At 35.3% G+C, this 18,859-nt stretch overlaps 1 protein-coding gene across 1 annotated transcript; it reads right to left on the reverse strand.

Annotated features, from left to right (window-relative positions):
- Positions 1–428: 428 nt before the first annotated feature.
- On the reverse strand, positions 429–17,745 carry LOC110739992 (pre-mRNA-processing protein 40A-like). The gene is made up of 30 exons (XM_021920475.1): positions 17,540–17,745; positions 16,310–16,384; positions 14,774–14,842; positions 14,355–14,693; positions 14,094–14,264; positions 13,930–14,003; positions 11,688–11,757; positions 11,167–11,219; positions 11,008–11,065; positions 10,532–10,860; positions 10,381–10,450; positions 10,198–10,296; positions 10,042–10,110; positions 9,860–9,937; positions 9,642–9,728; positions 9,533–9,567; positions 9,342–9,447; positions 9,087–9,167; positions 8,860–8,952; positions 8,717–8,770; positions 7,453–7,569; positions 7,177–7,275; positions 6,136–6,183; positions 5,966–6,058; positions 4,753–4,860; positions 4,597–4,661; positions 3,741–3,840; positions 2,371–2,667; positions 2,150–2,264; positions 429–1,033 (listed from the first exon to the last, which is right to left on the reverse strand). The coding sequence occupies exons 2-30, from the start codon at positions 16,346–16,348 to the stop codon at positions 1,023–1,025; spliced, it is 3,027 nt and encodes a 1,008-aa protein (XP_021776167.1). The 5' UTR covers positions 16,349–16,384; positions 17,540–17,745; the 3' UTR covers positions 429–1,022.
- Positions 17,746–18,859: the final 1,114 nt, after the last annotated feature.

The following is an 18,859-nucleotide window of genomic DNA, read 5'->3' on the forward strand; positions in this document are numbered from 1 at the left end:
CTTGTAATTTAATCTTCTAAATAATACTTCATGTTCTATAGTTCTTTACTCACGTAATACGAATATGATAGAAATGCTTATCAAATGAACTATGTTTCATAACTAAAGTTACATATATACAGCCTATCATTTTAAAACAATGGGAACACCATTTTAAGGGTATAGTAGCACAGCGAGAAACCTTGCTATTGCAATTAATGGGGCTTAACCTCGCCCTTTATAAAAAAAAAAATAATAAATAAAAAAATAGGAGTATAATCTCTAATTTAAGGTAGACAAGCACAAGAATGATAAGAACATACATAAAACTCCGTATTTGCTAACAGTCGTAGCACAACCAAACAACTTGTAATTGAAATGAAATAACCAATACATAATTCAGAAAAGAACACACCCTGAAAGTTGATGCTAAATGAAAATTAAGCAAATCAAACCCAAGTTTTGTATAGTACTTCAGTTTCCCAATCATGTATTATAAATATAATCACATATGAAAAGGAAAAAGGGATGATAATGTTTAGTTGTTCAAAATTCAGGAGTCAACCACTGAAGTCAGGCACTCAGTTATCTAATACAAGAAGAGCTGTTTCACTGTCTCAGGACCAAGACAACTGGGGATTAAACCTATGCGCTAACAAAATTTGACCCTGATATCAATATCAATTAGCGAACATATAAACTTCCATGATCAATACCATTCATACATCTTCCAAGCCAAACTCAATGCTTACTCTAATAAGGAAAATCGATGAAAACCATCCAAATACTGCCTAAATCTAGTCATAAAAGAAAGATACCTTTCTGATTACATACGAAGATCCTGCTGGCTTCCAAGGTGGATGTGCAATCGAGCCTTTTCCAATAAATATCATGCAATGTGGCTCTCTAGGTCTGAGCCCTTTCACTTCATGCAGTAAACAAAGAGTGATGATTGATGATGTCCCACTGAAGTGAACATGTTCAAAACAACAAAATAATGTTTAATTCCCTTGTATATTGCTACAACATACATGCCTCACAGATCACCAGTTACCTGAAATTATTTGAAAAACAACCAATCAGTCAAGGCGTCTCGAAATCACTTAGATACCAGTTTTACATCATGCAAATACGTGTAAACAATACTCCATATAATCCTTAAATAGTAGGCCACATTTTTAAAGTGGTCCGTTCCAGAATAATAGACCACTTTCTATATATTGCGAATTGATGTTTTTTTTACTACCAATACTTAAGCTAGAATAATAGACCACTTTCTATATATTGCGATTTAATAATTTTTTTTTTTACTAACAATACCCCTAATTATACCTTCAGCTAAAAGCTCCATAGAAATACTTTGTACTACTTACGGAGTATTAACAAAAGACGACTTTCTAAATAATGCAAGTTACGGTAAAAACTTAAACTTGCTCACAAAACCTTATAAATATCTTCAGCTACAAACTCCATAGAAATACTACTTTTTGGCTTGTTGGAGATGTAAACGCATACATAGAGAGGATGGTTATGGTATTTCAACTCGCTAAATATAAGATAGCCCCCCAATTAGATGTGTTCAGTTATTTAGGGATAGAGAGAGTAATAATATAAAGATTAAGAGAAGATTATATCCTATCAAGTCCATACCTAGTATAAAAGCAACATCTATATGGATAAAAAAAAAATAAACAAATAATTTACGACATTGTAGCCAATTCATTTCAATCGCAGAACCAGAAAAGTAATAATAACACTGAATTATCTTGGTCTAACGCATTTGAGATTTCAGTTCCAACAAAAAAAAAATGCATCTCTCTGTTTTATCCTGCTAGAAACTCCTTATTGGGAGAAGGAGATTCTAACCCTACCTCATGCAGCAACTTGCATAGAAACTCTATTGAATAACAAGACAGCCTGAAAACTAATTATAGCAGCTATCATGACTAAACTATTTGAATACGACAAAAGACAAAAAAGCTAAGATATTAACATTAATCATAAGAGTCAAAAAGAACATTTAGATAGCAGAATGTTCAAAGTCAGGGATTGACTTTGACTGGCCATCTTATAGATTGATCAAGTATGATTAATTTCACTAGCCTACACATTCCTGAACTTGGGAACATAGTGGATTATCCAATTAGAAACAAGACTGAAGTGAGCTTACCCAGCTCCCCGTCTTCAAGCTCCTCATTGTCTCCTTTTCTACGAGAACCATTACGATGCTCTCTCTTGGGTTTCTTATGCTTGCTTTCACTATCGGATTCTGTGTGCTGCTCCATCTTAAACAAGAGATAAGAGAAAATTCAATAGCAGTAATGAACAAATAACTGGATTTTAAAGGGAACCCATAGGAGGATACAGAATTGATGGGAAGAAGATGCATACTTGTCTTGACTTCTTACGCTCACTGCTGTGCCTGTGAGAACTTCTCGAATGATCTTTTCCGTTTTTATCCAAAATTGAATCGTTTTCATCATCTTGATGGCGCTTACGATGCTTCTTATCCTTGTCTTTTCCTGACTTTCGGCCCTGACTTGATACTGAAGTTTCATCAACGTCAGGTTCAGCATCACCCTCGTCCCTTCCACTTCGGTCCTTTCCTCTATCTCTGTCACGCCTCCTATCTTTTTCCCTTTTGTCTCTAGACCTTTTATCTCTTTCTCTCTCCTTCTCTCTCTTACCCTGATGAAATAGGAAAAGAAAGAACCAGAATTCAGAAAAATTGGCAGAAGCAAAAGCAGGAAACTAATAACAACCTCTCTCTCCACTCCACCCCCTCTTTTTTCCCCGCCCCAGTGCTCTATCCTATTCCCATGTCCAGATAGGCCCATATATAGGGTTTGAGGACAAGGAACATATAGAGACTGCATTAGAGTGAATGAAGAGAAAAGTTGCAAAACTGTAGATGGTTCCATATTAGAGATTCAATAGTGCCCCAAGGCCGGCGTGTCAACAGACTTTTGTGATAGATTTTAACCATCCTACTAGTACACACAACTACCAAAAATTTAACTGTAAACAGAATTTTGAATTCAAATAATTGAAATACCAGCAGTCATAATTATAATTCCTCTATATATGGGGCTCAAATTATAAGTACTTCCTCTGTATTGGCAAAAGTATTCCTGATCTTCAGTCACCGTTGTGAAAACAAAGTGAGGTTGGTAACAGTTGGTTGCTATGTTAATCGGACACGGCTAAAATCACGAAGTGTTCGTGTCATGTCGACACGGACACGGGACACGTGTCTGACCCTTCACTGTGCACTCGGACACTTCCATTAAGAGTGAAGAGGAAAAAAGAGGAGAAACATGAAAGAAAAACACATCTTGTTCGAAGACCACCATTGATATAGAGAAGATGGAGAGAAGAAGATTGCCATTTATTAGGAGAATTTACCGAGAAAAGAATTAAAATAAAAAAATAGGGGTGGACGTAATGAAAAATTTAAGGCTTTTGTAATATATAATTTATTTATATAAAATGACGTATTGACGTGTCCCCATACCAGTGTCCAAATACCGTACAGAGTCCTCGTGTCCTAAAATTATGGAACTTGCCGGATCAGACACTTGGACATGTGTGTGTCCGACACCCATTCCCGAGTCCATGGAACATAGATTGGTTGTAAAAGGTGGAGAAGAGAGAAATTGATGAGGGAGGAGGATAAGCATGAGAGACAGAAATGTGTGGCTAATGAGCATTCATGCTCTTACTATCACAAATTAGAGTTTTATGTTTCAGGACATAAATACCTTTTCTTCTCTTCTCTTTCGATCTTTCTCCTCCTTTTCCTTCAACTGATCAAGATACTCCTCAAAAATCTGCATAGAGAAAGCTTTTTCCCCAATAGATCTACACATGACACACAAGACCAATTTGAGCAATTAAAAACATAGAAAGAATATAAGACAAAATCAAGAATGAATAAAGAAGCTGAAATCAATCAGAAACACATATATAACTTAATTCCAATTAGAATTAGAAGAAGAAAAAAAATAAAAAAAAATCAAACAATTAACTCTTCATTAATGCAGAAATGTGGAAGTGAATTATATTCGAAATGAGAAGCACAGACAGCTCACAAGAGGTCAAATTACAGTGAATTACACAAACTAGGAATGCTTTTCTTTTCTCAATTTGGCTACATTAAAACCATTGTGGCTCTAGTTATATAAGCATGGAGGTTACATGTGGCTATAATATGGTTTAATTGGACAAGTTGAGATGTCCAAAATCACATACTCCTGTTCGGGACTCTAATAATACATGAGCTTTAAGGTGAACAACTGAACAGATTGTTCCACAATATATTGGAGTCTTGATGCACCAGAACATAACTCAACTTTTAAGCAATAATATTAGGTGGCATGGCAGTAGAGTATCCTGCTACGATAGAAAACATACAAAAGACATGGTATTTTAGAAACACATTGACAACAACAGAAGACCAAAAAACCATCAACCAGTGCCTCTTCTGGGGGCTTTACCGGCATTGGGTTCAGTCCTACCCTAGAGGTTGCCTCACATTACACTATAACTTGATTATAAAAACACCCATATTTAATCTTAAGCATCTAGAGCTACAATGAGCTAACAAACATGCAGTACCTAAACTCTTCTCGATCTTCAAAGAGTGGTAGACAGTCCTCCCACTTTGAATCAACGGTTATATCCTGCAATATATTCAGAAACGCATGACGCCTAGAGGACCAATTTTAACATCCAACAAAGTCAACTATCTAGTGGAAAGAAAACATGTACTACCTTGAGTGAACATAACATGTTAAAGAATTCATCTCCAAGACGCTTTCGCCTTTTTGCTTCTTTCTCCTCTTTTTCTTTGACTCTTTCAAGTAACTCATCAAAAACTAGCTACAAAGCACAAAGCATTAGAGCATTAGAAGCATTCAAGAAAATTAGCTTAGAGCCCCACAAGAAGGCAAGAAGCAACTAAGAAATGATCTACAACCCAATGACATTACATTAAAGAAGCCACAACAAACTCCATAATTGTTATAGTATCCGACTCGGAAAAGCTGAAAAAATTTTGGAGTAGAAAAATATGAAGGCATGGAACAAAGTCGAGCATCCAAAGCCATCATAGAGCATGCCATATGGCACACTCTCTAGTATATCCATGACTTTAAATATTGGTGCACAGAATCAACATATTACTCAAAACCTGACAACACCATCATAGAAGTAAAGAAGGGGACAAACTCAGAAATGGAAAGAAAAACTTAAATTGAGAATTAAAAGGGCCATGAAAAAAGTCTAGGAATAGAAGTGGCAATTAATGGGTCAAAAGACGGGCAAATAAATGAGAAGCAATTATTATTCCTAAAAAATCTACTAAAATTTTACAAATCCAAAAACACTACTCAATCACAAAATTTGGACCACTCACAAGGCAGCTCTAGTTTCACACACTTGTAAAACACACACAAACAAATTTTGTGACCATAACAGCTTCTTAATAGGTAACAAACAAGAAGAGCAAACAACACGTCTTGTTAATAGGTTCATTGAAGAGCCCAAAACTACATGCTCCCTCCATGGTCACTAAACTAACTTCTCTTATTATATACTATCAGCCACTTATTATCAATGCACTTTTCCTTGTCAAATTTAAATAAAATGATGGTTTAAAGTACTGATACGATAGCTAACAGCTCCATACTCTCAGTGCATAACTTGGAAAGAATACTAGTGTTATAACGGAGAAGTACCTTACAAAGCTACAAGAATACCATATGCAAGTATTTGAATCAAAATTGCAGATTATTAACATGCCCATAGTTCAAGCCACATAATAATAACTCGGGAACTAGGGACATGCATACACCATAATAGTATTTTTGTCTTCTACTAAACACTGAAATCATCATAATAACTCGAGCTACATCAACATAAAGATAGATATAATAAATGCTTAAGAGTAAGGCTCAAGGACAGACAACCAGGGACCAACACCAACCTTCAAGTTGTTCTCTGACACTTCCGGATTGCTGATATCATCCTCAATTGCAGCCTTGAAGTCTTCAAGAGTCCAAGTAGAAGATATGGAAACCTTCAGCAAAGTTAAACTTTAGTTACTGAGAAACATATACGCAAGGAGAGAAAATATAGCTATTCATAGATGTTAACCTTTCCAGACTTCACAGCATCCTTAATCCGTATCCTATCATCTTCATACTGCAGAACACAAAGGTTTTCACTTGATAAATAATGTATATTCAAGTTGAAAAACTATAGAAAAATTCTCCGCTGCACCCTCGAGGTTACTACTTTTTCAATGCATCCTTATTTATTTATAACACTGATTTGCGGATGAATGTTTTTTATTTCGTTTTTTTTTTTTATTGGAAAGAGAAAAGATAAACAAGTTTTAGTCTTCTCTAAATGTTGGGTCAACTAGCATATTGACGATAGGCATGATTAACATTGATCATAACACCCTTTAAGAAAAATAAAAAAATAAAAACACTATCAATGTATGTCTATTTACTAATTTCAAATTTATGTTAATTAAAGAGAAATCACAGGGAATGTACATCGCATTCATTACCATTAACCAATGCAATAAGAATCTTAAAATCTATCTTCACAAAAGGTGTATTTTCTTCACTTATCTGATTTAATTGGCCATGAACTTTACTAATACTTCCTCCTTTCCCCTAACATTGCAACAAGGGGAATTTAAGATGAGGAGGGTGATTGAGAGAAATAAAGATAGAGATCCATGTGATGAGAAGAGAGATAGAGAGAGCATAAGCAAATATTTAAATGTTGCAATATTTGTGAAACTTCCTAAAATGGTGCTTGTTACAATATAATGGGAACAGAGAAAGTATGTAGTACTTATTAGCCCTTATAGGGAAATTAAGGTGAGGAAAACAAAGCCTAAGAGATAAGATAGGAAAAAAGAACTTGAAGATAAAGCATACAATTTCCCAATACTTAAAGGCTGAAAGTAAATTAAACTAGAGAGGCTTGGTTTGACAACACATAAATTTCTACTGCAAAAAGTTTCAGAAAATCAAGGTGTTAGTTTCTACAAGTTAAGTCATTACAGATCAGCCATAATAATCTGTGAGGAGCAGGTGCACAATCAAATGCTCATGTCATGCTATGCATCAACTTGAGTGAAACTCTGGTTCAATTCTACACTATTATATATGCACATACCTGCTTCTTTAGCTCTTCAACTACATCTTCAAACAACTCCTTAGGAGTGGAACCTGAGGTATTGGACGAGACTGCAACATACACCGGTGTATCTTTAACCTGAAAATGCAACAGAAAACGGGCAAAACTAATTTTAGCAAAGGAGTCCTGAAAAGCCCAGCTGCACAGGGGGATATTATCTGACAATAAACCTTAAACTCCACTCTTCAACCACTCTAGAAAATGAGAGGACAAAAATTACACAGCCTATTCAAGTTAGATAAGAGAAATATGTACCTTTGAGTGGTAATCACGCCAAAGTGTCTTGGCACTGAGAGTGCCATCTGAGACATGTCCTTCCATCAACTTCCGAAATTCATCACGGTTTCTCCGTTCAGCTCTTCTTATTTCTTCCTATTATATCAAATGCACCAAAAAAAGGAAAGAAATTAGGAAGAAAAAACAAAAAAAGTTAAACTTCCAGCAAAATAATCAATAGTTTCGTTGTTTATGCATGCGCACTTTAAGACCTTGGTTGGGGGTCACATGGTCTAATGACCTGTTCCGGAGGATAGACGTAGAAACTCATTGTTTAAAAACATAATTGCACCAGTAACTAAGTAGCCCGGGCACCAGGTTGCTATTGTTGTAGACGTGCAATCGATAATTTTTTTTAAAGGCTTTTCAAAACAGAAATTGTCATTGTCAAACCAAAATTGAGTTATTCTTTTAGTATCTTCTTTTTTTTTTAATTGAACCTTGTGGTTTGCACTTATATAATTTTTTTACGTAGAAATAACATAGTTGATAAGTGGCTTAGATGGTTATATAGCCATCTTTGTTATAAAAGGTTGAGGGTTCAAATCTCCTTATCCTTATGTTTTTATATGGAGTAATATTGGCTGCTTGGGTGATGTGGCGTAATAATTAAGATTGTTTGAGTGATGATGTGGCGTCATGAGAATACAAATGGGAATATGTGGCCCATCGACGTTCTTGAGAACGCCTTTTAATGTAATAGTATAGATTAGCATTCCAGTGAGCCACGTGTGTTCATTTGACTCAATATGAGTTACTTTTAACAAACTAGAAACATAAACAGCAATGATATACAGCTAGCAAGCTGCTACAACAACAGCAACAACAACAACAAAGCCTTAGTCCCAAAATGATTTGGGGGCAGCTAGCTAAGCCCGCTAAATCATCTCAGGATGGGACCTTGTAATGAGCACGGTGTAATGGGCTAGGAGCCTTAACTCCCCTTCCTGTTTTCTTCATCGACCTCTAACATATCTAAGTTCTTATAAAAGACCAAAAATCAGTGCTCGTAAAATCAATAACCATCAAACTTTTTGCACAAAATTTATTTGGAAGTGGTCTTCAGGCATTACATTTCACAAACATTACGACATAATGATAACCAAACCCCCTATGATTTTTCATATAAGAAAAATATAACTTAATACTTTTTAGTGCCAAGTCAGAAAAAAAAAAGGGAAAAAAAAAAGAAAGAAAGAAAAGGAGCAAACACAAGGATGGGATGAAGCAAAAACTGAGATACCTTCTGAATTCTTTTTTGCTCTTCCTCTTCCTTTTCCAAATCACCAACATACTCCTGCAACCATGCATCAAGGTTAGCCTCAACTCCATTATATTTCATTTGATGTTCTTTTCCAAACACTAGCTGTAAGGTACGAAAGATACCTGGAAAATTTTCAATTGATCCATTGCGTCAAGCCGAGAACATCTTTGATCATCCTCCAAGCGGTCTTTCACTTTCCTCCATTGACTGTTTGCCTTAAAAATGCAAAGAGTGGTACCAAGAGAGTACCACCAATGAATCCAATGGCATCATTAATCACATGATAGTAGGCAACAGCTTGACATGTTAAATACAAACTAGAGGAATTAATCATTGTACTGATAGATACCTTAATAAAGTCGCATGATTCCAAGAAATTCCTGTACTCCATTATGTTCCGTTGACGTTCTTCTTCTTGCTTTGAACGTTCCTAGCAACACAAAATCCAAAAAGGACCATTTTTCAATAAAGTAAATAATATGCTAAAGAAACACACAGTCTAGTTGGGAAAATACAATTATAAATCTACAGAATAGCAGAAACAAATGTCCTGCAGATAACTATTAGTAAAGCTATCAATATTTGTAATAAGAACAAAGCTCACCTTCTTCTCCAGTTCAACCACATATTCTTCAAACATGTCCTCACGATCTCTCGCTCTCTCAATGGCTTTGAAACGCTCATCATTTCCAATCATATTTAAAGCTTTGCTGTTTCCGAAGGAAAAGAAAGGTCAAGCAGCAATCAAACACTAAGAACTACATACTTAGGAAAACATAAGTGCAGATGTACTACCCCCATCTTGTCGTTGATGTCAGCTCACTGCATTCCTGCAAGAAAGAGGAGGACATTAGAAAGGGGACAAGATGTGCTATCTAATTGAAAGAAAATTCAGGTAGCTTACTTCTAACATTTTCCTGAAGTTCTCCCTTGCTTTTCTGTGCTTAAAACGCCTTTCCTCAGCTTCGTGTTTTCTTTTTTGAATCAAGTGCTAGAAGTAAAGGGCAAATAAATGGGAGCATGTTAGTATACATATGTTTACTGGCTATTCAAAGAGCAAAGTTGCCAGATATCATCAAATGGATCACGTTTTATTGAGAAATTCAGAAAATCAAACCAAACCTCATTGAAAGCTTGCTTCCTTTCTCCAAGCGATCTAAGAGCTGCGTATCTTTTGTCATTGATAATTAATCTCATAGCCTGAAAAGACCAAGTTCCAATGTCAAGGAAACTTAGGTAAAGTTAGCTATGTGGTTTCAATACTCGACAGATTAAAGTGTGTGTGCTTTCAACAAAAATGCTACCTGCTCCCAGGTCCAGTCAGATTCAACATTCACAGATTCAAGAAGAGCTTTAAAAGCATCTTTAGCCTCCTGCATTACAAAAGTCAAAATATAATTTCTCAAAGGAGGAAAAAAAAAAGGACCAATTACGGAAGAACCGCTATCACAAAGACAGACCTGTTTGCTAGCATAGGTTAGCGTTTCAGGCTCAACCACTTTTTCTTCTGAGGCAGTAACACTTGTCTTTCCAATAATGTCTGTGCTTTTATTGTCTTCCTGCAGAAGAAAACCAACAAATTCTTAGAAAAAGTTATTTATGGATTCATCATGATATATCCACAGCCAAAGTGAGATCATTTCCTCTTCTTGCGCCAGAACATTCTGCAAAGACTCTATAGCTTCCTCGGTTGGGACCAAATTGGATTGATTCCTACAAAAGAAATGGGAGCATCAGAATCTGAAAAGCCAGCATCCCTAAAATATGCTATAGTAAGCATCAAAGTCTTTATACATTGGCAAAGGTGCAGTGTCAAAAGCTGCTTGCTCATCAACAATTCCAGGGGCAGTTGCACCAACATCAACGGTAGACAAAGCATCTTTTTGTACCTCAGAATCCTTAAGAGGCAAAGAAGCCAAGCCAGGAGATGATACAGTTGGTGAAGTGGTAGCATCAGCAACAGCCACAGGTGTCACTCTAGCTGGACTTACATGTATAATAGGAATAAAAGATTTTGTATCGACTGTAGAAGGTGTTTTAACACTAGACTGGAAAGCAGATACAGAAGAGCTTCCAGCAACTTCTGGTATGGAAACTGTCTTTTCTACTTGCTCTCTTGCCAACTACAAGGATCCAAAACAATAACAAATATCTTATTTAAGTCAATTAAGAAAATATCAAAACAATTACATAGATCGTACTTTGAGTACTACTAATCATTGATAGAAGTGTCAGCAGTTAGGAAACTGAAGGATCAGTTAAGAAATAACCTTAAGCTCTTCAGGAATCACCCACTTGGACTGCTTGGTAACTCTGTTATAATAATACCTGGAACAGTTTTGTATCACAAACAATATCAAACAACCTTCACACAATTGGTTGCAGAAGATTTAACAAAAAAATTGTCATGTGTACAATAGATAGCTCACTTTCTTCCATCAGGGCCTGTATACTCCTTCCAATCAGTAGTCGCATCAGCCCTCTGTCATAGTACAACAAAAATAATTATAAACCCAAATATATACGGGCGACAAAAGAATTTAACAAATATCAGATGCAAAATATCCTCCAACAATGACGTTATTGGAACAAACAAGGAAAAAAGTATCCAAATGAGGAAGAAAGCCAATAATGAACTGTATCATAAACAATCCAACCCAAAAGTGTAAAGCACTTATGTTCAAAAATAAACTTAAATACCAAAATAAATGCAATAAATTAAATATACTGACAGCTTGATCTGAAAGACGCATCAAATATTTAGCCATGGAAAAGTTGGGCGAAATATCACTGAGCAAAAATGGGCATAAAGACACTCAAATCAAACTAGCAACAAATACATATATGACCCAAAAGTAAAGACTTGAAGAACTCAACAATATAACATGATTAAGTTAGCGATAAACAACCTCAGAAAGTCAGGTAATATAAACTAATTAACCTGCCTTACCTCAATAGGAGTCATCAGTTCGAAAGGTTTCTCCCACGTAGACTGCCTTGTCTTCTTGTTGTAGTAAAATCTGAACCAATAAATAGTTAAAATCACTATGTGTTGCTGTTTGGGACAAAGAGCGTTTATTGGTAAAATACAGACAACTGGAATATTATTTTTTTTACAAAAACAATACTGTGATCATGATAATAACACAAACAAATAACAAAGCATACAAAAAAAAAATGTGGAATCCATAACAAAAGGGCATTGAAAGTAATTTGATATGACTAGAGACTGCAGCTTCAATTCTCAGCAATGCAGATAAACAATATTAATCATTTTCGCACTCTTCGACCAGATTTTCTCGATAAAATTAGAGGTGGTATGACAGATATTTCTTTTTTTCAGCTAAACAGAAAAACAGAACTCCCTCCGTCCCTTTATTAAGAACCTGTTTGGGTTTTTTCACGGGAATTAAGAAAGTTGATGAAAGTACATAAGTGCATATGGGGTTAGAGAGAGAAAAAAAAAAGTGGTTGGGAATAATTGAAGAGAGGGAGAGAGAAAGTGTTGGGAATTGATGTAAAAGTACAAAAAAGAGATGATAACTCATCAAAAAGTGGAGAATATTCTCATATAGTACAACCTTAAAATAGAAGTAGGTTCTTAATTTTAAGCTCCCCAAAAAGGAACACAGGTTCTTAATAAAAGGACGGAGGGAGTATTAATCATTCTCACATTGCTTTCGCTTAGACCATATCTTCTCGATAGTTAAAACCAGAGGTGGTCTAACAAATTTTGATTCAATATGAAGTAGCATGTATTAATAATCAAAAGTATGCTACATGGTACATAGAAGATCTAAAAAGAAAATGTCTTCGTTTGTAATTAATGTAATATAACAAATAAAAGTAGTAATCAAACTTATTCATGCGCTACACAGCACATAATATTTTTCACTGTTTTAGTAATTGACATTGTTACTTTTTTGCTTCTTTATTAAGATTTACCTTCACGTTGAATGAATGCAATGTGCCTTTCTTAAATTGGCAAAGTAAGCTTAGACCCTCACTCAGTCCCCCCCAACTCTGCCCCCCCCCCCTCTTTGGGCAGTTAAAAATAAGAGAGAGAGAGAGAGAAAGAGAGAGAGAGAGAGAGAGGGAAAACAAGGTAATCTATTCAAAGGTGAAATAAAAATAAGATTCCAATAGTAAATATAATGTCAGTGCTTTGCCTTAAAAGACAATACTGGCACTTTGCTCAATCCAACGACACCAACCCAGTGCAGAAATGACTCTTGCCAAAGCCACTTCCTGCCTTTGTTCTTGCAAAACTAAAAATCTTGACCTGAAACATATGCAAAACCTTAGCAAGGAAACGCTCTTTCACAACCCCTGGAATATCTCAAAAAGAAGCTAACCACTGGGATAACCAAGTAATAAAATAATGAAATTATTCTCTAAATCCTTAACTATAGTTAGGAATCATAAGCGTTTTGAGAAAGCAGGTAAGAACAGGGAAACACGTTATTGAGAAAGCATACAAACAGTCACATTTTCAGAAGTAGCCAAAAATAGGCAACACAAACCATGTTGTGATGTTGATAATATTTCTCATTCTTTTCATTTTATTGACAGCTATTTGAAGTCAAAGGTAAACCTAAAATAGATTATTAATTTGACCATTATAAATACATCAATATGAGTCTAACAAGCCTGACCCACAACATAAAGAACTCATCACTATATTACAATGCAAAAAACAAAGTCAAGTTAAAAAAACCAAAACTTCCACAATAAGAAAATGAAACAGCATTTTGTAATTGTAAACAATATAAAATCTGAAAAAGAATCGAAACATTAAGCAACTCTTTTCATGATGTCTTTTCCCAAAGAAGCCACAGCAGCCGTTGCTTATAACTAAATGCATCTTAGAGGAAAAAAATTTGATACCGAAAAAAGGGCTTACATAGACATATAAACACCCAGTCAACTACCAGCAAATTTAAACGATACCATATTTGCTTCTAGTAAGTTAGTTGCACAAAATCTAGGTCTTGCTAACGCCATAACAGTTCCCAAGGTAAAAAGTAATGTTAGATACTATGCCCACAATACAAACCAAACTCCTTTTGCTGAAAATGGTCAGAAAGCCACTCATGTTCCTAAATAAAATGTAGTTCAGACCCACAACCAAGATCCAGATACACTATGCTTTTCTTATTCCAAACAACAATATAACTCAACCCAAAACCTACCGTCTTCCATTATTGGTGTGTTCCAACCAATCCGAAGAAGATTTCTCTGTAGACTTGAATCGAGAATCTACTACCTGAAAAGATATGTTGATTGAATCCTTTATTAGCAATCTATCTTATAATCTTTAGGTTGTATACAAAAGGCAACAAGACAAGAAACATACTGAAGTTGTGGGAATAGATGGTGGAGGCTGCCCACTTTGCTGCAGTTGAATAAATGAAGCAGCTGCAGCATCCTGGTTTCCAGAAGTTGATAAAGATTGCCCAGAAATAGGATTGCTTTCAAGATTTATTTGAGATACTGGCTGATATTGAGATGTAGGGTATGTATTTGGCTACAACAAATGAAAGATATTGTTAGATAAAAAAAATATCACGAATTATAAATGGGAGTCCCTAAAGTGTACACATGTTTAAATTCTTACAGCATAAGCTGGAAGAGGGTGCATTACTGGACCGCCCGAGGCAGGCAGATAACTACTTGAGGCCTGCAGATTTTGCACAGGTTGGGGCAATCCAGATGACATTGGCCTGTTTAACTGAATATTGGACATTGGCATAGACTGTGACATTGAAGGAAGGTGAGCTGGCGGTATCGGTCTTGTGGGCACTTGTTGTAAAGGTTGTGCAAACTGCATTTGCTGATTCTGTGATGGAGGCATTCCTAAATTCATTGCAGTAATACCAGGGCCAATAGACTGATACTGTTGAGATGCTGAAGGAGCAAATTGCTGAGATGGATGCATTGGAGCAATTTGCCGGAACTGTAGAAAAAAGCATAACATTTTGTACAGCTGGCTTAAATTGCCTAAGAAGTTAATTAAAACTAAACAGATAAACTTACCTGAGAAGGCATTGGAGGTGGAATATTCTGTGGGGGGCCAACAGAACCAACCATAGGTGGCCTTAGAGGCTTCAGATCAGAAGGCAATTAGATGGAAGCAAAAAATGCACGAGTCAGAAAATTTATTATGTTTACAATAAATAGAGTAACTAAGAAAGGAGCATATTCACTTGTATAATCACATATATTACGTATAGCATGATAAGGGGGCCAGAAGGTGGAAAGAGAGGAGGGAAATGGAGATTGAAGAAGAGTTTTCAGAGAGCTGTCATTTCTCCATAGTAGATACAATAGGAGACTGTTTGGCAGTAAGAGAAACATTTTTCAGGAAAAAAATTTCCAATTTCCTTTGTTTGGTTTGTTAAGGTTGGAAGAGGTTGAAAAATACTTATTTGAGGTTGTTCAACATTAAACTTTTGTAAGGAAGCCACATTTTCCTCTCCCCTCTTCATTAATGAATAAATTCATGCATATTTACCAATCTACATCCCTTCTAACATATGTATATTTAGTATTTACATGATACACAAATCAGCCTTATACAAATAAATAAATTTATAGATAAATCATGTCTCCAGGATACTAACATGTATTTTACGTGATACACCAATCTGTGATGAATAAATTCATGCATGATTTTAATTTTTTTTCCACATGGAAGAACAACTAATGGTCATGTCCAAGAGCTTGACTCCAATCTATTAGATATGTCCATTAAGCTGGTTTTTTTAGTCATAATCAACTAAAGCAGGTCACCTGTCCTAGTTTTTCCATGCTTCTCAAATCAATTTCACAGGTGAGACAAAACAATAATGAACAGCAAAGACATAGTTGTCTGACAAACAATGCCTTCAAAGGTGATCTTGTGTTGACAAAAGTAAAAGAAAACAAGAGTATACATTCAACCAAATGACTAGAAGGAGACTAATCGACATAACAGCACATTTATATTCGACGTAAGCACTGAGACTGATATACAGGATAAGAAAAGTCATATCTTTTTATGTTCCTAATCAATAATAAAATGATTTTGTGAAAAACTACCTATTAAATCCCATATTTTGTGAAAAACTACCTGATAAAAAAATGTTGCAAGAAATTACCTAACTAAATGTAAAATGTTGTAAAAGACTACCAAACGCCAGAAATTAAGTCAACGGGGGAATCCGGTACGTGGTAGTCTTTTACAACATTTAATACTTTATTTGGTAATACAGCATTTTTTTTATCAGGTAGTTTATCACAAAATCTAGGATTTAATAGGTAGTTTCTCAAAAAAAATCCATAATAACATAACAACCACCAAATGAATGCACCAAACACATAGAGAAAACCCACATCAAAGTATCAGATAGTAATAGGTAAAATCAGTCTAATATAAAAAGAGGAGAGAGAGAATCGCAGACATATTTAAAGTTCCATAATTTCCTCATTTAATAAGAACAATACAGAGAGTAGTCCTAGATCCTCTAACCAAGGAAGGTGTAGTAGCTCTTTAAAAAAAATTGAGGAACAAATATCAAGCTGAAAACCTACCGGACCCAGTCCACCAGTATATTGAGGGTTGTTCGCCATACAGCGATAAGATCAAAGCCCAAGGTTGACAGCAAACTGAAAGAACAAACAATAAAATACTTACATTACACATATACTCGGTGCAAAACCCATGGAAACTACTAGCTCAACATTAGCTGGTGCTAGAAATATCTGATTACACCAATTTTAGAGTCACATAGAGTTAAAAGTTAGTAAGCAACATGTAGTGCTCAAACCAATGATTCAATAGCTCCTACAACTGAAATCCCGATAGACAACACAAACAGATAGATAATTTTTTCCATTATATGTGACCAAGGAGAAAAATGTTCCTCCGATCAATGTAACAGTATTTAAACCACCAGTTTGCGACACATCTCACGCGAACATTAAAACCCTATAAGTGAATGATAGCAGAATCCATTTAATCATATTCCACTCAAAAGGAGATTCTCCCACAGGTTGTCTCTTCAACCCTTCTCCAGTCTTCCCTCATGTCTTGCTCTCTTCCTCTACCTAAGCCCCCCCCCCCCGTCCTTTATCAGTCTCTTAAAGCGAGCATCTTAACCGAACCCATAAAGGCTAGCAACCCTTTCAGGTCCATAATCTGGAGCTCACAACTTACTCAGACCACCAATTACTATGGTATAACTACTCTTTACCCAAGTTGGGGAAGAAGGAAAGAGACGAACGTCCCCGGATTACATGATCAATGAAATGCAACAGAATTCAGGCAAAATGGAGACTAAGGTTGATTGAAAACAATATTTCTTCTCCCCAATTCATCACATACATCATAGCCTAAATCATACAAACTCCTAAGACTCAGAAGAAACATCATACTCAGATTAATCACCCCCTCCAACAACAAAAAAATTCCAGAAAACAATTCAGCAATTCACCAATGCAAGAACACAACTTTCTGTATATTTCGAAATAATAAAGCATGCATAACATAAATTCACAGCAAAAAAAAAAAAAAAAAAAAAAAAACCAAATTCACATAAAAATCGCCCCTTGAAAACTAAATTAAATCAAAACCCACCACCAACAATTGTAAATAATTATAAATGCTAAAACTTTTAACAATCAAAACCATATATAACAGTTCAATTCAGCACAAAACACAATTGATTATAAAAAATCACAAGAAGCAAAAAAAATTCCAGAAGTATTCGACAATTACATCAAATTGAGGAGAGAGAGAGAGTGAAGAGAGAGAAGAAGAACCTGATTGAAATCAAAGTGAGGTTCTTCAGTGAGGGAGTTACGAATTAAGGTCTGATAATTAAACCTCCCAAAATATAAACCCCTCCAAGTTGAGTTTTTTTTTTTTTTTTTTCCGTCAAACACTGGCAATAATTTCAGTTTTGGTTTGTGACCCACTCTAGACTAGAGCCATATTTGGTTTAGGACTCTTGAGTCTTTTATAATGCCTATATTTGGGTTAGGACTTTTCTAGTTGCCCTAAAGTTAACCATAATCGTCTTCGAATACCCTTGGATATAAAGATATATCATTTTTAATTTTTTATTATTGCATATTTAAAAGTAGTAAAAAACTCCGATAATATATGAACCAGTATGGATGGTACATGTATCAGTATATAAGATTTTTATTTGTGTCGTGCACGTGTGCGTGTTGTAACTACAAACGCACGAGCATTACTGTGAAAAGTGCATGCAGCATGCATAATCATCAATGTGTATCATTCTTAATCTAATAAATTACTTTGTATATCGTACATTTGAAATTAAAGTAGACTAAGAATAAGATCTTCTGTAAAACGTGAACCAATATATATAGCACATGTGTCATTATGCAACAATCTTAATTGTATCATGCACGTGTGTTATTATTACAAACTCACGAGCACTACCGAGAAAAATGCATGAATACACATTTGCATATGTGTCAAAATGTATCAATCTTAATTTAGTATAGCGTATATTCGAAAGTAGAGAATAAGATCTCCAGTAACGTATAAACCAGTATGTGTTGTATTGCACGTGTCGATATGTATCATCCTTGATTTTTTCAAGCACGTGCACGTCTTGTTATTACAAACTCACAAGCATTAATGGATAAAACTGCCCAAGTTTACTTTTGCACAAGGTTCAATACTTCAATATGTTACATTTTTTGTGGGTAAGGAGACCAATCATACTTGACTGACACCTCTCATAGGTAAACCTACCTAATTACACAGGTCAGTCTATTAGGGAATGAGGGATAAGGTAATCTCCACCTCCAAGAACAGCAACTGGTAAGAATCAAACTCGTAACCTTAAGGTGAAACTCCTACTAACTACACCAAGTACTACTTAATATAGCGTACATTGGGCAGTAGAGAATAAAACCTTCGGTGATATATGAACCTTTAAGTATAGTACAAGTGTCAAATATGTATAATTCTTAATTGTTTCAAGCACGTGCGCGTGTTGTTAACTCACAAGTAATACTGAGAACGCCTGAATACACTCTTGCATTAGGGTTAATATGTATCACTCATAATTTATTATATCGTACATTCAAAAGTAAATAATAAGA

Source organism: Chenopodium quinoa, unplaced genomic scaffold (genome assembly GCF_001683475.1).
Source record: "Chenopodium quinoa cultivar QQ74 unplaced genomic scaffold, ASM168347v1, whole genome shotgun sequence".
NCBI lineage: Eukaryota > Viridiplantae > Streptophyta > Magnoliopsida > Caryophyllales > Amaranthaceae > Chenopodium > Chenopodium quinoa.